The sequence below is a fragment of the Rhipicephalus microplus genome, chromosome 7, assembly GCF_043290135.1.
Source record: "Rhipicephalus microplus isolate Deutch F79 chromosome 7, USDA_Rmic, whole genome shotgun sequence".
Classification (NCBI taxonomy): domain Eukaryota; kingdom Metazoa; phylum Arthropoda; class Arachnida; order Ixodida; family Ixodidae; genus Rhipicephalus; species Rhipicephalus microplus.
This window is the reverse complement of record NC_134706.1, coordinates 29842802-29869826: the sequence shown is the minus strand read 5'-3', so window position 1 is coordinate 29869826 and position 27025 is coordinate 29842802. Positions and strand designations below refer to the sequence as shown.

Genomic DNA, 27025 nt, shown 5'->3' with positions numbered 1-27025 from the left:
CAAAAAAAAAAAAAAAATCTTTTTACGCCCCTGCCTTGGCCTGTAGGGTAAAAAAAAAAAAGCCCTTTACATGAAAGCATCAGACGCTCAGCCGTAGGATCCTCCACTCCACACGTACCGCATAGCGTCTTTATCTCTTTGTATAGTTGGCTCGCTACTTCTTAGTACGAGATGTACTCCAGTCGCTCACGTTCATAAAGCAGAATTATGGTACGCACCACATGCGATGGGTGGGCCGGCTGGTGAACCCCTCCAGTACTAATTAAAGAGCGCCTGTCACTGTCTTTCTCCCCTGCATCGTCATTACGTCCTTATAAGTATTGGCATACAAAGACTGCTACAAAAGTCGGGGGACTCTTAGGTGCAAAAAGGCAAAAGAAAAAAAAAAAAAACTCCGGCATTTTGATGGAAAGGTCACGTGCACTCTTTGATCTCGCGAGTAACCTTCTAATTGCCAGCGTTACTATCCTGCGTTTCGACGCCTCTTATTCGTTCGTTCGTTTTTTATGAAATTTGCATCTCTCTGATTGATTTGTGGGGTTTAACGTCCCAAAACCACCATATGATTATGAGAGACGCCGTAGTGGAGGGCTCCGGAAATTTTGACCACCTGGGGTTCTTTAACGTGCACCCAAATCTGAGCACACGGGCCTCGACATTTCCGCCTCCATCGGAAATGCAGCCGCCGCAGCCGGGATTTGAACCCGCGACCTGCGGGTCAGCAGCCGAGTACCTTAGCCACTAGACCACCGCGGCGGGGCAATTTGCATCTCTCTCTTCTTTTCCTATTCTCAAGGGTGGTGCACAAAGAAAAAAAAAAGATCGTACAATAGAAAGAAAACTAAACACAACGCACCACAGTAACCAACTCGCACTGCAATCCGTGCTCTTTTTTTTTTCTTTCTTATTCGTTGTCGTTTCATCCGCGTTCACCGCGGACGATCACGATACTGGACTCCACCCTTTCAGGAATTCGCCCCGGCGTGAAAGATCCTTTCGGTGACCGTGCGACGAGGAATGTGCCTGGGAACGCGTCTGATGGAAATCGAAGCGCGCGCGCGCGTGGAAGCCGCCCACGTCCACCAGAGGGCGAGCGAGTCGCTCGCGTGACGCGCGCGCCGCCACCGCCCCGTACAGCGCGCATGCGCGCTGGAGGGCGCCAGCCGATTAGGCACGCGTCATTGCCGAAGCGCGCGCTTGCGCATTGGACCATAGCTCGCATAAGGTGTGCGTCGGTCGTGCGATATGCGCATTGGGCTTGGAACATGGGCCGTGCGTAATCGCTTACACTTCCCCCTTTACTCTCGGCCTTCTCTCTCACTGAATACGGTTCGCTTAGTTCATTTCGGGCCTTAATTGTACCTACATACCGGCTGCGGTAACCGGCAAGCTCGTCTATCCAGGGGAGACGCCCTATTGTTGTTGTGTGTGGCTCTTACGAAACTTCGGTTGGTGTGTATGTGGAAAGGCGGTGTCTTTGTCATCCATGCGCAGAATGGTGGGTCGGTCCACGCGAATAGATGAGATAATGACGTAACCCGAGCTTCGATATTGCCGGTGGGGTGAGCGAGGTATGCATTGAAGCAGTTGCTCGCTCCCGTCATGAGAACGATGGTATGCGTGTGTCTGCGACGCTTGCGTTGGCTGGCCTTCATAATCTATTTGCGAAATATTTTCGTTCATTTGTTATACGCGTTTGGAGGTATGTTTCCTTGTATATAGTACAGTCTGGCTTTTTTTCAGGGGGGGGGGGGGGGATTGTTGAAGGCCTTGAGAAACCGCAGTTTTATTATTCACTCCCGTTAAAGCAGACCTACCATCCGTATTTCGTACGTGATTGGGGGAAGGGGGGGTCTAGGGCATCCAAAGGGCCAATGTGGGCTAGAAGTGTGATCCGATTTAACAAAAGCGCATGTTCACAACGGCGACTGATGAAATCGTGTGGTCAACAGGTGTTCTACAGTGTTCAGGCGCACCAAATTGCAAATTGCCCGGTCGCAGGCGGTCCCTTCTCTACGGGAAGCGACTCTCATGAATAACTACCTTACAGCATGATTTTACGGTTCTTCTATTGACACGTTCAAGCTACCAGCCAATGCTTTTATGGCTTTCTGAGTTTCATATCGACACTGGCCTGTTGTGACAAAACTGATATTTCTTATGTACCAATTCCACACTTATTCGGGCACATTTGGTATTCTTTATCGGTGTTGTTACTATACCATACTAGTATAGTTTCTAGTAGACTTTATTTTATATCACAGATATCTTTTGCGTAATCCCGCAAGGTGGCCGGGGCCTATATACGAAAAAAAAAAGTTTCCTTCGTTTTAAATGCATATTGATTTCTCCGTGACTGCGAAATTGCGCGAAAAAGAGACGGAACCAAGCGATGATACCATCGTGTCCATCGCTTGGGTTTGTATGGTTTCTTTAGGCGTGCTCGTTTTTTTTTTTTTTTTTTTTTGCGCGGCTTCGCAGTCACGGAGCCATACCGATAAACTCAGTCCCATGCCCTTTCAAAGTAATGTGGAATCCTCAGAAAGGAATTAAGGTTCGTGGCTTCACCTCACAATCGGGTGGTTCATACTGGTGCATTTCACAGCGCGCGAACAAAGGAAAAGAATAAGAGAGAGTAGAAAATCGCGCTGCTCTTCTCCGCTCTCTTCATTCCCCCCGGTGTCCAGCGCTATTTTCTACTCTGTCCCTTCTTTTCTATATTCGAGCACAGCGAAATTCGCCATCACAAACCACAACCAACTATAATAGCCCTAGCTACTGCACTTATAGTCGCGTGGTTGTCAGTCATCCATTTCACGCTTCATACTGTGGATAAAATATTCGTGATTTCAAGCGGTGGCTAACATATATGTTCAACTTCCGAATTTTCTAATCACTACATCTCTTCAAGTTTTCTTATCGCCTCGTTACACCGTAAGTGATAGCGCAAACCGCGCCGGAAGACCAAGAACCTTCGAGGTAATCTTAGAGGTAACCTTCGAGGTAATCTTCGAGGTAACCTTCCGACGCGATTACGCGCACAACTTCTACTAGAACTTGCATGGTCATTGATGATAACGCTAGAATATTGGACGGCACATGCATAAACGCCCGACGCACTTCACCGCTTGTCAGATTATCTATGACCGCGACACCCTGTACGACGCTATCGTTGTTAGTGAGCTTGTTGTGATATGACTTTACGTTTACCGTCCACAGATTCAGGCAAATAAACGGTTTCATCTCGGACATAGAGACTCCTGCCCTCTTCTATACGTCGCCACCACGTGACAATATTCTCGAATTCGCATTAAGAAAAACTGTTCGTGTAACGCATGAAGGAAGGTAAGAGGGGAGGCTTTTGTGATAATCGCAAAGTGGCGGCGCTCTCTATAGAACTCCCCCTTTTCGCACAACTTTCTCCTCTGCCGCTAGGGCGGCGTGCGTGCCACCTCGCTAAGCCTCGCCCTCGGCGGCGTCCATTAGACGCGCATCATTCGGACGTGCGCTTTCTCTTCGACCCTAATGGAGCGTTCGGAGGAGCCGTGCGTTATGGCTCTTTGCCGGGCAAGAAGTCGGCTCACGACTTCCAGTCTTCGGCCAGTTTCTTGAACCTTCGCGCTAACAAAGCGAACCTCTGTTTCCTTTACCTTTTTTTCTTTATGTGCGTGAAAGTGGACGTTCTGATCTTTCAAGGACCTGTACGTTGCCGGATATGCCAGATTTGTGGTGTTCTTTTTTATATTTTTTTACATCTTGGCAAGCGCTTTCGTTGATTTCTCGAAATTCTGAGAGAAGTCAGCGCTCTTTAATGCGCCGCATTGTCGTGCCGAATGTTCTCGTTCACGTCGTGGCTTCGTATGCTGCGGGACGGGCGCCTTTGGCGCGGCGCCACTGGCCCTAATTGTTCCGTCACGTGCAGGTGGGGTGTTCGTAATTTCCGGGACCTTCATCTCTGTTGGCACTCTGTGTACGATGAATATTTAAATGTTTGCGCGTATGCTAAAAGTGTAAGTTTGCACACTTATACTCTATACCTAAATGTGTAAGTGTGCACACTGGAACTTAGTGTCTGACAGCACTTTTCACTAGGGTTCAGTAAGCAAAAAGAAAAAAAAAGGATGTCTTTATCTTTAGGTGTGGCGCACCCATCCCACCTGTATTCTACAGGCTGCACGCCCTACCCAGTGACTAGATACTTTGTTCTTTGGAAGTACCTGTCGTACCGGTATAGGTACATACCTTATGGGAGTGGCTGTTAGCCCTCCGCAGCAGTTTTTAAGGGGGGGGGGGGGGTACCAACCAATACACAGCAACACGTACACGAGCAGAAGACGGTACACACGCACGAACGCTGGACTTTCAACCGTGCTTAGTCTGAAATCATATTACCGCACGCCGCTCCTCATGCATGCGCGCTGCAGTCACTTCCGACGACGCTTGTCGCTTCACGCTCATTTTTCTGCTGCGTAGGTGCACTCTTGTGGCGTCAGAGACGGACATATTGCTGACCCGTATATTTATCATTATCAATGTAAAATGATTCTAAAATATCCCCCTCATATCTATACTGTTTCGTCTATCTGAAATGATCGTGTAATCGAACATCATGGGCTTACAAGATCTGCATTTCATGCAAATGCGACAACGAGCAGCCAAATTGCTTCCCAGGCCCCCCTTCGAAGATGTATTGTGTTCTTACAACCGCTTATCTACACACTTTCCCGTCTGTAGCAACGGTGGACGCCCGACTATTTCACCAAGGCTAGAGGTAGTTAATAATGTTTGGGATTAACGTCCTCTAACCGTCGTATGATAATGAGAGACGACGTATAGTGGAGGGCTCTGGAAATTTCGACCGCCTGGGGTTCTTTAACGTGCACCTAAATCAAAGCACGTGGGCCTAGAGTTCTATCGCCTTCTTCGAAAACGCGGCCGCCCCGGCCGGGAATCGATCCCGCGACCTGCAAGCCAGCAGTCGAGTACCTTACCCATTAAACCACCGTGGCGGGTGGCTCAGGTGAGTTCAGGTTTGCCCATGGGCCTGTGCGAAACCTTACGGGACAGAATTACCAGATGCTATCGGGCAAAGAAGCAAATAATTAACGCGAAATATATACCTCTTTTTTAAAACCGAGCGGCTTTTGTGACGAAGCCCGAATCGGTTAAAGGAGCACACTCACCAAATTCTAGTCTAACCAGTCATCAACGCTGTTTTGAATAATGCTTGACGAAGTAACTCGCGAATGTGGTTGCGTATTTTGGTTGAGTTCATCCAGCTGTCTAACTCATTCATCCATGCTGTCCTGCATGTTTCCTTTGTACACGGGTGAACGCGAGGTGTTTGAACTTTCCATCAAGCCGCAGCAGGTGCGTACTTTTAATGCGAGGCTTGTGGTCCGACTGTTCTGCCAGTATCATGCGGATAACAACGACAACAACAACCGAAAGACGGCCAAAAACTCGCAAATCTTCCGAGGCAAGAATAGAAAAAAACAAGAAGAAACCAGTTCCCGGTGGGGTGTCCCGAAACGAACCCTTTTACGAGTACCACCGGGCGCGGACATTTCAGCAATGTTACGTCCCCCTGGCGAGAAAGTGAATCACTGCTCCAGCGAGGACAGGTCAGCGGCGGTGAAGTTGTAACAGCGAGAACGGAATATAAACGGAACCCGGAATGGGGTCACGGAGAGGCCAGCCGTCGCCCTGCTGTTCTCACTTTGGTTTTTATTAGCTACAGCTTACTTGCACCAGGCGCAATGCCTCAGTGACGTTCCCACTGGCAGGTGTTCGCGAAGCGGCGCTGTGTACGTGTCGAGGGAGCAGACGGCCTGGAGGACGTTCCGTAGCAGACGACGCGGTGGTCGTTTGTTTCGTCTGCTCCGCTTATCGCGCGTATCGTCTGTCCGAACGAAATTTTCTGAATTTTGTCGCCAAGTCGATAAAGCGTGTGTCGGTTGCAAAGTTCGCGTCAACAATAGGTAGTTCAATTCGTTAGCAAATACTATAGTACATTATTTAAAAGTACGTTCTTAGAAAATATACCCAAGATTTTCATTACACTGCTTTGAAAATAAAAGAAACAACATTAGCTCAATCGAGGCTAATTTATTGTCAGCCTCCTTTAGTCCACTACAGGACGATGACACCTGTCAACGATCTCCAACTTCACCCTATGTTAGGCGAGCTGATTTCATTATGTCACTGAGAACTTCTTAAATTAGTCATTCCATCTTACTGCCTTCCTTCTGTGACTGAGTTTCCTATCGATCGGTGACCATCCTAGGTGTTTGTCTTACTATCCACCGGTTTTTTCACCTACCGGCTGTCTGACCTACCGGTTCTGACTGGCTGGGGCCAGCTCAGGTTCATTTCTTCAACAAGTGTTTTTCTAGTTGCTCTGTTATCTTTTATGTTTCGACCCCGTATGTGAAAACTGGCAGTACGCAGCGGTTACGTACCCTTCGCTTTAGGGATGGTAACTGATTGTCTGACATTACTTGAGAGAGCCGGCGATATAGTGTGCGAGCCCAATGCACGGTGAATTTCCTTTTTCGTGGTTAGTCTGTACTCTTCGTAGCTGTCTTAGGCATACATGTTGTTGCATAGACACTAATGTATGGTTTCCAATCCTGAACTCTTCTTATGTTTTCATGTTAACCAGAGTTATCTTTGCCTTCATCATGTTCATCTTTAGGTCTACTCAAACACTTTCTCGGCTTGATTCTTCAATCGTCTTCTTTTGTCAAATGTTGAAATCGTGAAGAGTATTACGTCATCTGCAAATAATAGGCCGCTCAGTGAACTTTCACCCGTGCTAGTTTAAGCCTAGCTACTTAAATACTTCTAAGCGTGCAATGAATAGCATTTTATCTCGTTATCAGTGGTGATTCATAATTTATCATAATTTTATCGCTTTTTTGGGACGCCTCGCCAGCCTGCGTCAATCTATTAAGATTGTCTACATTTGCAAAGTCGGGACGAGGGGCGCATTAATCGGCAGCTCTTACTTAATGAGACCCAATTTTCGTGATTTTGTATTACCTCACTCGTGAAAACCGACTCTTCGAGGCTGCACCTTACTGCCCGTCCGTGTCTGGAGCTTCGTTTCCCATTAACAATCGGTGTGTTATAATCTCGGCAATTACCATGTTCTTCATTATCCCGAATGCGCGAGCACTGCTGCCTAATTAACTTCCTTTTTCGCCATTCGGCCTTCATCCAGGCGGCAGTGTACGTGTACTCGTCTGTGCACAGCGCGCGCTGCACAGACCGACCAAAGGTCATTGCTGACGGCCACGGCCCCACCTGTTTCAGACAAGCAGGTGGTTTTTCGAATTAGGGCTGCCGCGCTGTTTCTTTCTTTCTTTCTTTCTTTCTTTCTTTCTTTCTTTCTTTCTTTCTTTCTTTCTTTCTTTCTTTCTTTCTTTCTTTCTTTCTTTCTTTCTTTCTTTCGGTCCTTCTTTCTTTCTTTCTCTCGCTATCACCCTTTCTTTGAAGCGTTGTTAACCTCGGCTCACTTGGCCTCATATTTCATTTCACCCCTCTTTGTGACGTCACATCCGGCTCAGCGGTGTGTCCGCGCCGCGGACGGCGTTTCCGCTTTACGTCGTCGACTTCTCCCTCCGGTCTTCTCTCTTCCCTGCATCACAACCTTTTCGTTGAGTTGCCTTCTCTGACGTTCACTGAGTTGTGCTTTGTTGCATGGCGCTCGTGTCAGCAGGACAAAGCACGCTTTACAGGGAGTGACGCCGCGGGAACAGGTAAGGTGATGTTTTTAGTAGTAGTGGTAGGGGTAGTAGTGGTAGTGGTAGTAGTAGTAGTACTAGTGGTAGTGGCAGTGGTAGTGGTAGTAGTAGTAGTAGTAGTAGTAGTAGTAGTAGTAGTAGTAGTAGTAGTAGGAGGAGGAGGAGGAGGAGGAGGAGGAGGAGGAGGAGGGGGAAGAGTGGTTTTGATAGTGGCGGTAGTACAAGAAGTATTAGTGTGGAATCAAAACTAATAGTAGTAGTAGTTGTAAGTGTAGTGTACTATTGATAACGATAATAGTAGTAGTATCAGTGGTGTTTTATGGTTGTAAGTGTAGTACTCTGGTAATAAGCATAATATTGCTTGTAGTGATAGTCGTCGCAGTGCAGTATTAATGATAATAACAGCAGTAGTAGCAGTGCTTGTTGTAGTACTAGTACTGGTTCCAGGTAGAATTTTACTGACTATCAAGGAGTGTGTTGTATTCAATCCAAAACTGATGGAGCGTGAACTGTGTCCTGTTACTATATGCTTTGTTTGCCGTCTGGTCTCTCCAGTTGAAGCAAGGTAGTGGAATAAGTTCTAGAGGCGTGTCTGCTTTACCCACCCGGAAAAGCAGTATAATACCGCAATATCGAAACTGACGGGGATCATGAAAGAGTTCGATACTATATATAATAGAGGCTGTTTCAGCTTACTTTCTTCTAGTGTATAGATAAGGTAACTAGATGAGGAAAATACATTTTGCCTTCCCCCCCCCCCCCGGTTTAATATCTCATAGAAGGAATCACTCATTAAGAAAAAAAAAACTCAGATACCTTTATGCTGTTTCTTAAGATGACTGGAAGGTGAAAGCCAGCTTCTTTTTGTTCTCAGCTCGATCGCATTGATCCTGCCTCGCTACTCTTTGAAAGCTTTCAGCACTCAACGTGGTTTTCCGCTGCCTCCGAGATCGGAGGCACCTCGTCTGTTTTTGCATTGTCTCTGTGATTGTGCCGCATTTCGCCAAACTACCTTCTGTGATGACGTCATCACGCCATTTTACGTCACAAGACGTTTCTGTGACGTCACAAGTTGTGTTGATCTTTGTTATGATGGCGTCATGTAGGGACGTTTTCGCGTGATGACGAGAGGGGCTCCGGAACTGGGAGGGGGGTCATGCCTCTACACTAATAGCTGCTACGACCCCTCCTTAGCAAAAACACACACACACACACACACACACACACACACACACACACACACACACACACACACACACACACACACACACACACACACACACATATATATATATATATATATATATATATATATATATATATATATATATATATATATATATATATATATATATATATATATATATATATATATATATATATATATCCTTGCCCACATACGTCGCCCCTATACTTCAGATAAACTCCCGGAGGCCCTGGATGACGACTTTTCAAATAACTTGTGTTGACGCTGCTGACGCGGTACGCCGTTTGATGTGCGTATATTGATGAGGCATTTAATGCTTTAGCCCTAATGAGGGAAATGATTCGTAGAACAAACGTATTTGTGCACTCGTTTACCCCACGGACGACAGCTGAATGGTCATTGGAGCTTGTTAGTAACCGATCACCTTAAAGTGCATAAAGTAGGGCGCAGTACCGAACAAGGTCTGGAGAACAGTCTTCGTTTCCCTTTGTGGTCCTTGTTCTGTACCGCGCCCAGCGTTTTGTACTTTAGCACAAACGATCGCCCGATGGGTACAGCTACCGTAGCAACATGCCGATAGCCGCACTTAAGCGTCGTTCACGGCATTACTGTTGGCTGTATAAGAGCACGAACTTTCTTTAATTCTGTTTACTCAGTTGTCTACCTTATGAACAAATGGTCATCTGAGTCACTAATAATCTTTTCCTTCTACTGTGGCTCATACCCACTGTGGGTGCTTTAACCTTTCTTTTTCTGAGCACAAGTTTGCCCGCATAAGCAGTTCAGTCTGAAACATGCCAACTGCCGCCTTCTTCAACGGGACGAACAAGTAGAGAGATGCGGAATTGAAGAATTTTGTGGTGGGGGGTTGGGGATCCCCTTTTCCACTGGCCGCACCACACCGCGGAACCAGTCCTTTCGTGAACTGTGCTGCCGCAGCCACTGATGTATGTACTCGGGCATTCTATAGCAGTGGCGTCTCAAGTGCAGAGCAGTCTAGAGGCCCGACTTGTCGCATGCTGTCGTCGCTTGCCGTCACGAAGGAAATTCCAGGTTTCGGAAAAAGAAGCAATCCAGAAATAAAAAAGAAAAAAAGGGGAAACAAACAGCAGAATACAAATACATGAGAGTGAAAATTGGGAAAGAAGTGGAAAAGAAAGAAAGAGAAAACGGAAGAGGAACGAAGAAGATTCCCCGGCTCCGCTTTTCGTTCAGGTGCCACTAGCGAAAATGCGCCTTGTTTTTACAGCGAAAATTGTTATGAGATCACGACAAGGGTCATTCGTGCCTTTGTTTTCCGCTCCTCCGCTGGTGCCCGTAACCACTATAGTGCGAAGTAAAAAAAAATAACTAAACAAATAAAATATTCGAGGACGGAACGGAAAACGAACACGGGCCTCCCGGATGTCAGCCCAGTATTCGGCTGCTGAGCTACGCTGGCGCTGAAAACGTCGTTGCAAACTGACCGTAGGCAGACTTCTTGTCTAAGAAGGAATCTTGTTAATATGTGTATTTGCTGTTTTGGAACAGCGAGGGAACAGTCATATCGCACGATTCGAATTGCGTAACGAGCATAGGTTGTGCATTGCTCAAACCCAATACATAGGCATAATTTTTCATCGTAGTCGGCCACAGTATCAACAAACAAGAGTTTGTGGAGGCGTCCCCACAACGCCACAATTATTATAATTTATGACGTATATATAGGTATCATGCAAGTGTGTTTGTACTAATTACTCAAACACTGTTTCACAAAGGGTCTAGAAAGGCCGCTGTTCCAGCGTTCCATGTGACTGTGCTGCGCGCTATATGTAGTAGTAGTTATAGTAGTAGTTGTAGTCGTCGTAGTAGTAGGTAGCCACCTCCTCGGCCGGATTAAAGGTGCGGCACGTGCGCATGCACCCTTTTCAATCGAGGAGGAAACCCACGCACGTTAATAATAAATGCAAAAATAGTTGTTTCTGTCGAAACAACTTACAGAGACAACTATTGATGACTTAGTCTCCAATAAAATTTGCCTTAAATTTGATGCTTACTAAACAAAAGTAGTATCAGAAGGACGCACTTTGAGCGCTATCTGACCAGAAAATGTTGCCATGTCAAACTCGGTGGGCGTAACCTCCTCGGTTTTAGCAAGGTTTAGCGAGGATTGTGCCGCAGTGCCATGAATATGTTGAACTAGTATGTAGCCATGAAGTAGAGCCCGTGAAAGGTGGGAAGTAGACATGAAGCGTAGGCCGTAAGAAAGTGCGCGAGTGCCACTTCTCGTTTAGTCCTTGGAATATCCGCTGGATGGCGGTACTTCTATATGCTGAATATATGATGAAAAGATGCGAGATGGCGGTACTTTGAGTGTTTACTAGATGGATGGATGGATGGACGGACAGACAGACAGATGCACGGACAGACGCATGGATGGATCGATGTACGGACGGACACATGGATGGACGGACGCAGGGACGAACGCACGGACGGACGTACGGGAGGACGCACAGACGAATGGACGCACGGATGGATGCGCGCACTGTCGCACAGACGGACGCAGGAACGGTCGGAAGCTAGAACGAACGGGCGGATGGACGCTTCGCCGCACTCATCATCATGCACACTGTGGATATGCTGGGAGTTTTCTTTTTTTTTTTTTTGCATAACGCGTATGGTCTCGGCATCACATCTTTCTTACCTGAGCTTCTCCAAACTTCGCTCCCAGGTATTATAGGCCACACTAAGTACAAAAAAAAAAAAAAGAATGCCTCGGTCAGGGATGCGGCGCCACATGGGGGCTGCTCGCAAATTGGATTAGCTTTCGGCAACCGCCCTGGCCGCTTCGCCGCTCCGAGTAATCGATGCGTGTTCCCAACTTTTCGGTCGCTCGGCGTTCGCGTCGATTGGGGGCTTGCATACATTATAAGACGCGCGTGTGCTTAATCTGCGCGCAAATTTCGGTGTGTTTGTACGGAAGTGTTTGTCGAAGATTGATTGGACGCGGAACGCCGTTTGTGTGCCTACAGCGCGCAATCACAGCTGCTATGTTTGTCTTCGAGGCCAACTTTTAAGGGTGGAGGTGTTCGGGCCCGAGTTTAGGCTTTAATGTGTATGCGATAAAACACATTCATTGCGTGCTCTCTCCGTCCTCTTCTTCATCATCCGCTTCGCGCGCCGAATATGTGCGCCCTGCGTCGACTCTGCCGCTACACTGATTTGTCCGACGTACGATTAAACATAAAAAGGACGATAGTCTTCTGTCGAACGCACTACACGAATCCTGGTCTATCACGTGGGATGCAGTTTTCGTACCACTTCATTCCTGGCATGATAGATGCAATGGAAGTTTGTTTAACAATTTTACCGCGTTATCACTGCTGGCATGCCGTGCTCCACGACATGTCGGCAGGGTTAGGCTCACTAGTGGTACTGTATAGCACGATAGTTTGCAAAGAAGAATCGTTTGTGACGCACGAATGTATTTCATTGCGTGTAAGTGTCAATGGCTGTGCACACGTACTACCTGTGCGCCGACACCCCGCCGCGGTGGTCTAGTGGCTAAGGTGCTCGGCTGCTGACCCGCAGGTCGCGGGTTCAAATCCCGGCTGTGGCGGCTGCATTTCCGATGGAGGCGGAAATGTCGTAGGCCCGTGTGCTCAGATTCGGGTGCACGTTAAAGAACCCCAGGTGGTCGAAATTTCCGGAGCCCTCCACTACGGCGTCTCTCATAATCATATGGTGGTTCTGGGACGTTAAACCCCACAAATAAATCAATCACCTGGGCGCCGAATCAGACCCGTTCCCATGTCCGGTGACGCCAGGGTGTGAGGCACGCTCACGATCCACAGTGGCGCTGGCACCAGTGGCACACTGAGTGTCACCGCGACATCACACGTCGTCCGACGCGAGCCTCTGGCCATTGCTAGGTGGCAGCATCATATCGTCGGACGAGAACCGGCGCACTCAGCATGGTATATGGCCGATGGCTATATCGTCGGATGAGCGCTTTTTCATGCACAACGTAAAAAAAAAACATTATAGGGTCTGCAGAATGACGTATTTATGCATTTTTCTATTTATAAGGAACACACCATCCATTACTTACGTATCGACGGTGCGCCTCACATCTATACGTAATATTTGCAATGTTCACACGTACGAACGCAGTCACCAGTTCAAGATGGTTGGGCGTTCAGGAAGTGCCTAAACTTTGGCCTGGCTTTCATGTCTAATGCATATTCATACCGCGTAAAGTGAATGGGTAGATTGCCGCCGTGGTAGCTCAGTTGGTAGAGCCACAGGCGCGTTATTCGAAGGTCGCAACTTTGGAACCCTGCCCATGGCAAGTCATCTTTGCGTCTATTTTTCTTTCTTAGCATTTACATTACAATTACTTCGAACAACGTCCCTTATACTTTCCTTGGCATGATTGTCAGTTGGATCTCATTATTGTGTGTGTCTAGCGAAGAAAGCGAGCCCTCAAGTGCGCACTTCTTTCATTCAGACAGACGCACCAAAACTACCGCGTTGGAGCATCCCTAGAAAAACTATCGCAGCGTGCATGGTGACGCGCAAGGCTGGGTCACAGCGGAGAGTGGGCACTTTTCAGCTTCTTTTGCTAATCGTCTGCACTGAGTGCTCTGGCGGTATATATATATATATATATATATATATATATATATATATATATATATATATATATATATATATATATATATATTTTAGGAATGAAGATCGATGGTCCGGTGTAATAGATGATTGAAGAGAAGGACGCACGTACGAAATGTGGATTTATTAACGTTTCGGCTGGTGGACCAGCCTTCGTCAGAATGACCAGCCTTCGTCAGGTGGACCAGCCTTCGTCAGCCTTCGTCAGCATTCTGACGAAGGCTGGTCCACCAGCCGAAACGTTAATAAATCCACATTTCGTACGTGCGTCCTTCTCTTCAATTATATATATATATATATATATAACACTGCACTGCTGTGTTAAATCAGTGAAGTTCGGCCCTATCAAGAGGATAAAAAAAGAGCAAGGGAAAGGTAATGAAGTGATGGAAATACAGGATTGTCAGCAGCACTGCAAGGAATGTTCGTTGGAAATAAAATTGATAATAGCACACTGGACAGCTTATAAAGAAGTATTAAACACCGAATATCGGAGAATCGCGTATAATCTTTCGAAAACGCGGAGCCCTACACATAAGCCGTTTCTCTGGCTTTGGTGGGAGAGCAGGGATGTGTCTCAGAGCGACTGTGTTCGCAGGATATTAGTAATAATTCTTGGTGTTTAACTTCGCAAAACCATCATATGATTATGAGAGACGCCATAGCCGGGGGAGGGGGGGGGGGGGTCGCTCAGGAAATTTTGACCTCCTGGGGTTCCTTAACGTGCACCTGAATATCAACATACGAGCATCGAACATTTTCGCCTCATGCAGCCACCGCGGCTGCGATTTGATCCAACGGCTTGCGGGTCAGCAGATGATTGTCTTAGCCACTAGACCACCGTGGCGGGTCAGTCTGGTGGACCCACATTTTTGTTTGCTTCGGGCTCGTAACAACTCAACAACTCAATCCCACCGAAATGTCCTGAGGACAAACATTTTGGTGCGATCGAGTGTTTATACGAGCCCCGAGCAACACACTGCATTTTCGTGAGTCGGGGAGTTCTTTTTTTTTAAGGTGCAACTCTAACTTTGTCGCTGCTATTGTAGTTGTTTAACAAGCCTATAAACGACCCTGAGGTCGAAATTCAGTTGTGGTGTTGTAATTGTGAGCGAGGCTACACTGGACACGCAACCGCACGAATTTTTAAAAACGGCGCCGTAATAGCGGAGTTACACGCGTTCGATGATCCAAAAGGGGCCCACGCTCCTTTTGGCTCTTACCTTCGCTATCCTCAGGTCTTCAGCTAGTCTCTCCTTTTGGCCGAGTGCTCCTCTTCACTGTGCGAGGAGGGAGAGAGGTGACCACGTGTACCTGCGAGCAGACAAACAGGCTGTTTTAGGGGTGAAACTCCTTAAGCCGTAGGTCGTACGTCCGCGATGTAGTAGTAGTAGTAGTAGTAGTAGTAGTAGTAGTAGTAGTAGTAGTAGTAGTAGTAGTAGTAGCAGTAGTTCTTTTGGTAGTAGTGGTAGTTTTTGTAGTAGTAGTAGTAGTGGTAGTAGTAGTAGTAGTGGTAGTAGGTAGCCACCTCTCGTTTCGCCCTTGTAATGCCCGCTGGATTGCGGTGCTTCTATATGATGAATATATGATGAAAAGAAGCGCGATCGTGGTACTTGGAGTGTTCACCGGATGGGCGGACAGACAGACAAGCAGACAAATAGGTGGGCGGATGCGTGGATGGATGAATTGACGCACAGCCGGACGCATGGACGAATGCATGGATGGACGCACAGACGGACGCGTGGACGTACTGATGGACGCTTTGCCCTACTGATCATAATTCACTCCGGGGATATGCTGTGGGTTTTTTTTGTGTGTGTGGGGATGACATGGTCAGACACGAATGGTGATGTCACAGCCAACGCTGGGAATACCAACAGGCCGGCCGAGAAGACAATGATGGATTGTGGAGCGCATGCTGGTTTCGTAGCGTTGCCGTGTTTGGCATTGTTCATAGTAACATGATGCTGTACTCGATGTGTGGGTTTACTAGGGATGTTAAAAATTATATATGATGGTTTAAGTGTCCTATAATAAGTGGTAACATGGCTTTTTTTTCTTTTCTATCTCGTACGCAGGAGGACCTCGGTGAAGGAGTTCCATCTGCGGCTTTGGCGTTGAAAAGTCACACATGAAGACGAAAAAGACGACAGACTGGAGACAAAAGCAGACGATAGGCTAAATACGAAAGCAGACGACATTTCGTTCGAGGAGACGCCGCTTCGTTCTCTGGGTACACGTCCACCACTACGACTGTCCGGTGTTGCTCTCAAGGTGACCTGAAGGTCGGAGATACATGCTACCACTCTTGCCGCAACCCTGACTTCCAATAGAACAGGAGCATCAACGTCATCAAAAACAACCACCAAGAGCCCGTCCAACTTCTTGTAACCGAAACACAAAGTTATGTTCGTTTCCCGCACTTATCACATAGCCAAGCTAAACAACTTACTCCTTACAATCTAAGCTTTGATTGTTTAGCCTGTATTCACTGCCCTGATTCCGGTTTAATCGAAAGTGCCAAATCCGGCACGCGAGATCGGAATGAGATAACACGAAACCCAGGTTTTTATGGGCGTCCTGACCTTTTCATTTCTTGAGCGACGATCCCTTAAACTTGTAATAGTAGAAGCGATGCGCAGTGCTTTTTCACGGCCATTTTATTTGCATTTTTGGGCCCTTTCTGCTGTCATTCGGTTCTGAGATTGCCACGTTAGGCGTCTAGCCTGGCGTGTTTCATTCACTTGAGGGAAGAAGTGATGAAGGAAATTTAAAACCACAAAAGTAATCTTATACGGAACAGTTCCTTGCACGTCGTTGGACGTCTCTTCGTAAGACGGTGGCTTTCTAGTCTTAAACGTCAAAGACTTTACTACGCATGCGCACGCTGTCAAGAACCGGATGTGAGATGCGCCCTCTGGCGTACTCGGATGTGCAACTACGAATTCGAGGATGCCACTTGGCTCTGCGAACTGTGCTGCCATATAGGGATTGTGTTTCGTGCGTTGACTATCGCTGCATCGGCATTAACGAAAGCGACCATAAGTATGTCACCAGGACAGTGGATTAGCGATTTTCTCGACGTCACGGGTAAGGTTGCGTCTACGTGAACGGCGACTCCCGGATCATGGATCTACGCTTCTGGTGATGACGTCATCATCACCGACGACGCAACGTGTTCGAGGCGTACACTGACTTCGGGCTTTGGCATCGCATTTTTTTGATGGAATCACTCATCGACGTGAACGACGACTCTGGTTGACGTCATGCTTGTTGACGTCATTGATGGTAACACAGCGCCTACGTGGAGCGTGACACCCGGCTCGAAATTTTATGTTCCATTGACGTCACCGTAAAGGTGACCAGGTGATTCTACACCGTCTTCGAGCAACTTCCGGCCCGAGAAGTCGCGGGGCAGCGCAGCACTTCCGTTTGCCGTAAGCCCGTTACTGGAGACAAAGACAGAAACCGCAGCGCTGGGTTTAGACAGAGGTGAACGCGGGCCCTGGGCCGAGGCGACGACCGGAAACGTCGTCGCGTCGGCGTCGTCGCCGCCCTCGCCGCCTCCGGGCGTCGCGTGGCCCTCGCCGACTGACTCTTCGTCGAGGGCCTCCTCGTCTTCGACAGCCGTGGTAGTGGTGGTCGCGTCGCCGGGCCCGGGCCGCCGCCCGGGACCCGCGCGGCGACCTCCCGGAGCAGCTGGAGCGGTCGCCGTCATCGGCGAGGGTGACCTCGATGTGGGCCGCGGAATCGATGACGTCGACGACGTCGTGGACGAAGGCGTCTTCGTCGAGGAGGTCCTGGTTGTCGCGGGTGATCTCGAGTCGCCGCTGCGACGCAGCCTGCTTCTGAACGATGTGAGTTGTTCGTGGTTCCTCCGTGACAAGTGCACGTCGTATAGTGAACATTTTTATATCATTGTTCGATTGCTTTACGGAATAATTAATTGGGTGAATTAGCAGGATTGGCTAGGTAATATATCAGAACAATGGACTTATTGAGAAACTAGACGCTTGGCCCATTATAAATAATCAGTATTGAGCAAACTATACAAACTGGCTGAGTGAACCAGTTGAGAATTATTTGTTCGCCTAATTAGATAATTGGGTTGCTGACTCAATGCCTTCACAAATTATTAGGCCAACGTAGGCTGAAGAAACATTTATATTTCAAATGCTATTTTGTTAGGACTTGAGTTATTTATGCAGACATGAAAAAATAACGTCCAAAAGGATCAAATTTCTTTCAAGCTTAATCTTATGATTTGTGTTGTTCCGTTTCAGAAATGGCGCAGGCTTTTCGACAAGGTATGTTCTGGACTTCATACTTTTTCTCTTAAACCTACAAGAGACTTGATTGTTTGATTGATTGTGTTCCAAACGAAAAACCCACAAGCGACTTGATCACGCCGGCAGTGCCTTCGCACTCCCGTGGTGATATTTGCTCTCTGACGTACTCAAGAAGCCGCACTAACTTCCACGTACGGCGACGAATAATAGTCGAAGCATCAGCGTTTCGGGAAAGGGACATCTAACACGAATGTTTCAGGAACGAGCCAGCCTTTGTGTTACGTTTCTAACAACGCGTTTACTCAGTAAACGAACGAGTAAACAAAATTTTGTAAGAGAATTTAGGTCAGCGGTACATTTTAGATGCGCAGCACCCCTTGCTTGCGCATGTCACTCGTCTAACGGCGTCTGCACTCACACTATGTAGTAGTAGTAGTAGTAGTATTTTTTATTTACAGTAAGCCGGATACAAAGCTCACTGCAGGGGCAAAGGGCTAAAGGCGAACAGCCTGACAAAGGCCCTTGTCCCTCCGCAGTCCGTGACAGTGCAAAGCTTAGACATCAGCACTGACAAACAATATATATATTCAATACATTGGTTTCAAGCAACCTGAAATTGTAAACACAAAATTCAAACATAAATAGCATAAGAAGTTTACATAACACATTTTAAGAATTAGAGGTCACTCTCGTTAAAATTCACAACTAAGCAATATCAATGAAACAACTCAAAAACATACACAAAATGCATGCGGATACAATGAATTCCGCTGTATACACTCGTATAATTGACATAGAAGTTTATGAACAATTTAAGCATTTGCAGAGGCATGAGACTCCATTACGTAGTTTCGATAGTCTAGACCGGTGGTCATGAATAAGTTCTTTAATTGTTTCTTGAAAGTCGCACTACTAGCCCTAAAGTTCAATTGATCTGCAAGGGTATTTAAAACCTGAGGTACCTGGTAAGCAATACTTTGTTTTCCATATTGGGTTCTTGTTCTAGGAGCTCGCTTCTTTTGTTCTCGCAGACTGTAGTGTGGTCTTCCGGTGCAACTTTCTTCATATAGCTTAGTCTTTTGTATTAACTGAAGTAATTTAAAATGATATAATTGATCAATTCTGAGTATGGAATGTTTAATGAATAGTGGAGCAGTGCGCAAGTCTTGTAGATTCCCCCTGTAGTTTTCAAAGCAGCGCAATATTTTCTTTTGCATAGTTATTAACTTATGGTAATTCCCTTGTGAGGTCGTTCCCCAGACTAACATCCCATAACTTACTTTAGAATGGAAGAGTGCATAGTACATACTTATGTATTCACCTCTTTCCCTCTATCGAACTGCTGCGTGTGGCTAGGTGGTGTTGGTTACCATCTCCACTTCTCTCCTACCACCTGCTCGCGCTCGCTCCCCCTTTGCGCATGCGCGTCTCCTCCCCTCATTCTCCTGTCCCACGCTTCCCTTTCCTCTCGCTAGCGGACGCAGGCAGCGTCCGCTTGCGAGATTGTTGGTTGGAAAAAAAAAACGACTGCTCGCGCTCGCTCCCCCTTTGCGCATGCGCGTCTCCTCCCCTCATTCTCCTGTCCTACGCTTCCCTTTCCTCTCGCTAGCGGACGCAGGCAGCGTCCGCTAGCGAGATTGTTGGTTGAAAAAAAAAAAGACTGCTCGCGCTGCTCAGCCAACACGTCATTAACGCGATGCGCGGTAACGAACCAAGTTAACAACGTAATAACACCCAAGGTTCACCGCAAAGGTAACACCGCAACCCGTAAACACCCCCGTTAAAAACACCGTTGAGGCTCCCCGCGGTGCCCCGAATCACCCCATGGTCCCCTTCGGGGAGATGGCGTAATTTTTTTTTTCGACTACTAATCCCTGTGGACTGAGTTTCCGCGTGTGGTTGCGAACAGCGCAATCGGCGCATAACATGCACCGCCGGTAGTTCCCATTTCGCCGACCACATATATGTGACATTTGTTGTATATTCTTTATATTTGTTTGTATGTGACGTGTATACGATATTTGTTGGGGTTAACGTCCCGAACTCACGAGATGATCATGAGAGACGCCGTAGTGGAGGACTCCTCCGGAAATTTTGATCCATTTTGGGATTTCTCAACGTGCGCCTAAATCCGAGCTCACGGGCCTCTGGGAATTTCGCCTGCGTCAAAAGTACGTGCGGCTGCCGCGGACGGGATTCGATCGCACGACCTTTGGGGCAATAATCGAGCGCCGTAAGCACCAGACTGCTGTGGCGGTGACTGACTACGTACAAAAGGACATGACTTTGCTCCGGCAACGTCCAACATTGTTCAAGATTCTGTCGATTTTTTCAAAAGCGGACTTATTTACAGTGACAGAGAAATAAGAATATCGGGTAGAAAGGTTTAGCGGGCTATGTCCAAACTACCCTAAACAAAAAAAGGGAGGGCAGTTAGGAATAAAGGAGGGAAAAATCTATACGTAACCACGAAGTGAATGACGTAGCGAAGCAGTGAGTGTGCATGGGACCATGAATCGTTGCCCTTACTTCGTTGTAGTTCATAACCTTTTATTTCAATCTTGCTAACCTTTCGTTCTGTCGTGTTTCCGTGGGTGGGCAGGTAAATATCGGTGTGTTTCCGGTGTTGTAGCCATTTTATTTCTTTTATTTAGTTTGCTCAGGCTTACAGCCTTTTGATGGCCTCTTTGTTCTTCATGGATGCTTCGTTTTTTTACATCTACTGTAGACGCCGTGCGGTGGTTTATGTACGTAGAGACATTGTGGGCTCTTAATGTGCTTCGTCTCTAAAGTGCAAATAACGATAGACGTATTCCAGAACACACGCACGCATTGCGTCGTATTACAGACGCTCGCTAAGTATACCCCCTTGTCCCAATCAGCGAATCCGTTTTCCTGCGTTGCGCATTCGCCCAAGTAATGGCGGCACCCGTTTTGCATCAAGCGGAGAGGAGGTCCTATAGCTGCATGCTCTGAGTCTATATATTATCCCTGTTCAGCGGTGTCTGCGTTTTTTTTTCACGCCATAAATCGCAAGAAAACTGCTCTTGAAAGCGCTGTTATCAGAAGTTACTAACTAGTGCATCGCTGGAAACTTGATTGATTGATTGAGATGTATGGTTTAACGTCCCAAAACCACCATATGGTTATGATAGATGTCGTAGTGGAGGGTTCCGGAAATTTCGAACACCTGGGGTTCTTTAACGTGCACCCAAATCTGAGCACACGGGCTTACAGCATTTTCGCATATATTGAAAATGCAGCCGCCGCAGCCGGGGTTCGATCCCGCGACCTGGGGGTCAGCAGCCAAGTACCTTAGCCACTATAGACCACCACGGTGGGGTCGCGTGACACCGATATTCAAGGTATACGTGGGATCTGCCAAATTTTTCGAATCATCGGAATGTTATTTACGAGTTCCAGTAAAAATTCCGAATGTTACTGAATATAAAGTGATCGTTAATTTGTAACATTACTCTGTGTTACTATGTGTTAAAGGCCACTCAGCCCCGGAGCAGGTTCCGTTTTGCTGACCTCAGGAAATAGTACACATAACGATAGACGAACTACGCTAAGTTTAATAGGTCACAGAACGAAACACATACACAACAATGTCCAGACAGACGCGCAGCGGCCCCGACGCAGCAGTGCTTGGCCTCGTCATCCACGCTGGAGTCACCAAAATAGCCACTGGATGAAGAGGCCCGTGACAGCCAGTACACAAGCGGGGAGCCACACCGAACTGGCCCACCGGTAAGGCTGTCGTAGGCGACTTGGACGTCTTTTTTTCTCGACGAGGGTAAGCTGCTTCCTTCATCTTCGTCGTCGTCGTCGTCGCCTTCCACGCACCGTAGAATATCACCAAGTCCTCCCCTCCAGCTTATCAAAAATTCCACTACGATGTCAAGGTCGAGTTGGGCACGAGGCGGACCAGGCACACATGTCTTCCAGCACATTGACCGTCATCAGCCACGCTTCCTTTCGAAGGCAAACTCTTCGTACCTACTCCACAATACGACCACGTTGGGATCAGCGGCAGCCTTCTGCTTCAGCGCCCGTTGAACACAAGGGCGTCCCCCTTCCAGCGATGACTTCAAGAGTGACTGCCCCGAACACTTCTTGTCCAAAGGCAAAACGCTGCTGTCCGATGACGGTGGTGCAGCTGTTCATCGCGTTTGTCACCCAGCGTTCTCCCTGAAGTCGTCGTCGGAGGTCCACCTCGACGCCGGAACACCGAAGGCTTGGTCTTCAGAATCGTCGCGCTGACGTTTCTCTTGATCAGCTTCCGGTTGTGTTGCGAGAAAGGCGAAGCGTTCTGGAAGGTTCGCTCGCCTGCTGGACGGTGATGACGCCGGTGGCGAAGTGTCGCGGCCTCGTGCTGCGACCCGACAATGATGATTTCGAGTTGGAATTCTCTCTCTTCCTCCTCGACTTACGACGAGTAAGAACAGCGATGGTTTGAATTTGCATGTCTCGGTCCTCGTGGTCGGGACTTTGATGGAGCGCGGGAGAGGGCTTCGTTGGAGTTCGCACTGGCAGCCAGATTGTGAAAGTGGGCTCCGTGGAGCGATCTGGCCTTGACCACCAGGACACGGAACTCGAGCACAGCCGTGCATCGCAAGATTCGGGTGGCAAATGACAGTCGGGGCCGTGCCGACGCATGGAGCACGAGGGCACGCACGTGAGATCGTGGCAGCTGGCGGTAACCGCGAACGGCTTTCTCTTCTTCGTCAAGCCCCGCCGCGGTGGTCTAGTGGCTAAGGTACTCGGCTGCTGACCCGTAGGTCGCGGGATCAAATCCCGGATGTAGCGGCTGCATTTCCGATGGAGGCGGAAATGTTGTAGGCCCGTGTGCTCAGATTTGGGTGCACGTTAAAGAACCCCAGGTGGTCAAAATTTCCGGAGCCCTCCACTACGGCGTCTCTCATAATCATATAGTGGTTTTGGGACGTTAAACCCCACAAATCAATCAAATCAATCAATATTCTTCGTCAAGAAATAGCGGCACGTTCTTTCTTGCTCCGTTCCGGACGCTGTAAAAGAGTAGCTGGCTGCTGTTTTTCTGGCCAATGCGCACAAAAGATTCTAATCACTCCCATATCTTGCCTCCAGTTCGTTATTTCGCCTTCGTTGTTACAGATATAAAAACAACTTCATGAACCCCACAATGAGGTCACTGAATTAATCTAGCCGATGCTTCGATGGGTGGTGAGAAAAACCTTACCACGACCGTTTTGGCTCAGTTAATCACTTCTGCCTGAAGATGATAATCAGTTGACGACGAGAGTGACTCCCACGCCTCGAAGGACTGCGTATATTCGGTAATGGGTTCCCCTTTTATTCCCAATGATTGTGACTTTGGCTACCCTTCACGTAACCGCAATGTCGGCTGTTCAGTCGATTGTCTTAGGGGTAAATTTTAGATGGGCGATGATGCCCGTGAAAAGGGTTTGTTTTGATTCGTCACTGAATCTTATAGTCTGTTCCCTTGGAGGTCTGTATGCGGGGCCACATATGTCTTGTGATTTTCCCTGTAATAGCCGTTATACATGGTGATTCATTCCTGAGGGAAATGCAGGGTGGAGGAGTCCACCTCCCAGATGATTGAACCTACAACGTGGACGGCCCCATTCGCTCGATCCCCCCGTGAGCGGGCACCCATTCATGTTCTATCTGATTGCTTCGTTTGTTATTTTCGATCATGTCAGCCGCGATCGGCCCAACACAACTAATTATGAAGTTCGCCGATGCCCTTTAGAATCACTCAGTATATAATTAGTAGCCGAGATTAAGATGACGGGGTAATAAGAGCCTAGCCAAGCCAGGAGCAGCCAGGTGCCCAGGAGCGCTAAGGTGGCCAAGCCTTGCGCCACGTGGTGCTAGATGCGCTAACGTTTTCATTTTATTTGTTTATTTTTTGCCAACACACTTGTGAGTATTTAAAGCCAGCATGGACTCTGGTTGATTGCCTGCTGTTGGCGTGGGCTTCGTTGGTTGTGAACGAAAAATTGTTTCTTTGGTGAACGAAAAATAGAAAGATGCAAATGAAATAAATGATGAAAAATTCCCAGTCCCAATGACGATCGAAGCCCGTGCCGTTGACGTGGCAAGAGGCGTTCCTACCAAAAATTCACGCATCTGTTTGCAGATACAGTTAAAAGAAGTTTTTCTGCTTGGAAATGCAATGGAAATAACGTTCATGCTTTGAAATACAAATACAAGCTTCGAAATACACGTAATATTCCAGTAATACTGCATGGTACAAGCATGCATTGCCATCGAGTGTCAGAACATGGTGATGATGATGATGGCCTCCATGTATGCATGGTTCATACCCAGTCAGGCCACATATGTTACTGCGAGTATTTCGTGAAGACCAGGTAGTGGGCGCAAAGCAAGTTCGAAAAGATTTCTCTCGCATTATTGCTCATGATGATAAAGATGATGGTGAGGAGGAGGAAGAAACCTAGATTTATCATTATGAAGTTGGTCTATTCTGTCACCTTCAAGACCTGAAGGAGGGTTCGTTTGTCTTTTTGGCTGACGGGCTAGGAGGCCACGCAGAGATCTTTTTTTTTCTTTCAGTATAAAGTCGATGATGACAGTGCATCCCCGCCTTCTACATAGCCTCCCAATGCTGGCGATAAGCCGACGAATCACTTAGCCGGGACATTAGTCGAGACGAGTCACTCGAGGGTGTCGTCTATCGTGAGATAGCAGCACGACCAGGGTTACCCTCCCAAGCCATCATACTTTAGCACCGGTCGTTAAGGGCGCCAAATCGTGTTACTGCATTGGGCACGCCCTCCGCGAAGTGTTCAACTCTTTTCGTTCACACCCTTACTTACTTTGTTCTCTAGTGAAGTTAGGCGTATCGTCATTAGAGTATATCTCCGGTCTTCCAAGACGTCGAACCATGGGCCGCAACAGCAGCGGTTTGAATTGTAGCACTACGTCAACTGAGGCGTTAGGTTTCGCGTGCTGAAGGGTTATGGAAGACTCGAACTGTATGCCGTGTTTGCCCCTATGATGACTGTGTAAGAAGTAAAAAAAAACTGATATCACTTCTTCTAGTCGATATGGCGCTTCCGAAATTCCAAGATCTCTGTTCTTGCTGGGACGTTTCGTGGGCTATAAGAGAACGCCAGAAAGTGTGGAAAATAAGCAACTGCTTGCGACACCACTATCGAGCTTCTTGCGCAGGCTTGCCGTGACGTGATAAATTTGCGCGCCGTCTGCTAGGTAATTCATGACTATATATCCGTACAAAGTATATTACGTGGTGTTATGAGAGAGCAGGATGCTTAACATAAGCATGCTTTGATAACGTTTATCGAGCTAGTGTGACCGAAATGCAGAAAAAAAATGATGTCGATATCTTTCAATGGTAGCGACACCCATCGGCTTTGATGCAAAACGTGGCACATGCTGAAAACGTAGAGTCGTCTGCTCGTAGTGTTGCGTCCGGTGTCCGCTAGGGCAGACTGCCACCCTTCTGCTCGTTAAAGCTTGTTGTTGGGGTGCTTGGTAAGTCGTCATATTGTAAGTACAGTGGGTATCACTGTTAGGATGAAGACTTGAGTGCATTACCGACGGTACTATCAGCGTCGCGTAACGCCTGTCGTCGGGTTCCGCGGTACACTCTTTCCACCACGTGCCCTACGTCATGAATACGCGTGTTCGTCGTCTGCTAGCCGTATTTGTGTCGGCTAAGCACTTTGTTCTTCATTTCAAGATCTATCTCGATGAAAAAGCGGTTCGTGAAAGCTAAAAGGAGTATAAAACGCTTTCCTTTTGAACTGTTTATCAAAGAAAACTGCAAAGAAAAAAAGGAGGCAACATGCAGGATGCATCAGCTTAGCAGACGAAAATGACGCTACCAGAAGACGAACAAGCGTATCCATGACGTGGAGCGCACGCTAGAAATAGATTATTGCAGCACGCATGCTGTTCGTGTGCAATGGTTCTGATGAAGGGTGCTACGCGGCGCTGATAGCGCCGTCGGCCACGCGCTTGCCGCTGTACTTAGGCCTACTTGATAATGTCCCGAAACTCTCAGATTCACACACGATTCCGCGTTTCTGCTCGTCGCGTTAAGCACGTATGTAAGCGGCGAAGCAGAGCCGCTAGGGCATGAACAAATTTGTTTGTTTAGTAGCATACTTAAGCCGCGAAATAGCACATACACTGAGCAAAAGAGACACACAACGAGAGGATGGACGGTTGCGTGTTTTTTAGCTCGGTGTGTATGCTGTTTCGCGGCTAAACTATCTCATTAAACAAGTACCAACTAGACCAACAAACAGTCTTGTTTATTCAAATTGTCAGCGTCTGCTTGTGATGTAGCAACAACATAATCGTCTGCCGTTCTAGTCGGGCAGATTTCAGCTCGTCTGTTCTTCGCGTTAAGCCTACACGGTGAGCACTGTTATAGGTGAGCACTGTTGACCACAAGCGAGCACTGTCAGCACTGCGTAACACCCATCGGCGGAATAATTGCACATGTGCCGCATGTGTTCTATAATACACTTTTTTCCACTGAGCTCATTACGCCATGGATATGCTTGTTCGTCGTCTGCTAGCTTCATTTTTGTCTGCTAAGCTGGCACATTCTGAATATCAAGGTCCATCTGGATTAAAAATAGGTGCGCGAATGCAGAAGTATTAAACAGTCTATACGTTTGAACTATACATTAAAGAAAACAGCAAAGAAGGAAATGACTGAAAGTGCAGAATGCACCAGCCTAGCAGACGAAAATGCGGCTAGCAGACGACGAACAAGCGTACCTACGACATGTCTGCGTGGCGGAAAGAGTGTACTGCAGCGCACATGCTGCGGGTGTGCAATGATTCCAGCGATGGCTGTTACGCGGCGCTCGTAAAGCCGTTGGCCACGTGCTCGTGTGTTCGCCCAACGCCACCTCAAGGAAGATGCCTGCCGCACGAGAAAAAAAAAAACAGCTGCCACATCCTTTCCCTCCTTCATTTTGAAAATGTTCTCGGTCGCTAGCGTCACCTGTGGCGGACGGTGCAACAACGCAACACTTTGCATAGCCTCCGAAACAGCCGTGCACGGTTGCAGGTCTCGAACAACTCTCGACTGACGCGCCCCTATGGGCCGCAGATGA

At 47.6% G+C, this 27025-nt stretch overlaps 2 protein-coding genes across 2 annotated transcripts in view; both read left to right on the top strand.

The window, feature by feature from the left end:
- The window catches only part of LOC142767379 (uncharacterized), a 64710-nt gene extending 48839 nt beyond the window's left edge, over nt 1–15871 (top strand). The window contains exon 2 of the mRNA XM_075868907.1: nt 15687–15871. Coding sequence (XP_075725022.1) covers nt 15687–15743 — 57 coding nt within the window. The 3' untranslated portion in view covers nt 15744–15871. The remainder of the gene's footprint in view (nt 1–15686) is intronic.
- Nucleotides 15872–16985: 1114 nt separating this feature from the next.
- Nucleotides 16986–27025, top strand: part of LOC119179809 (protein rhomboid) — a 211315-nt gene continuing 201275 nt past the window's right edge. The window contains exons 1-2 of the mRNA XM_075868908.1: nt 16986–17465; nt 17892–17915. The gene's annotated coding sequence lies outside the window, so the exon portion shown is untranslated. The remainder of the gene's footprint in view (nt 17466–17891; nt 17916–27025) is intronic.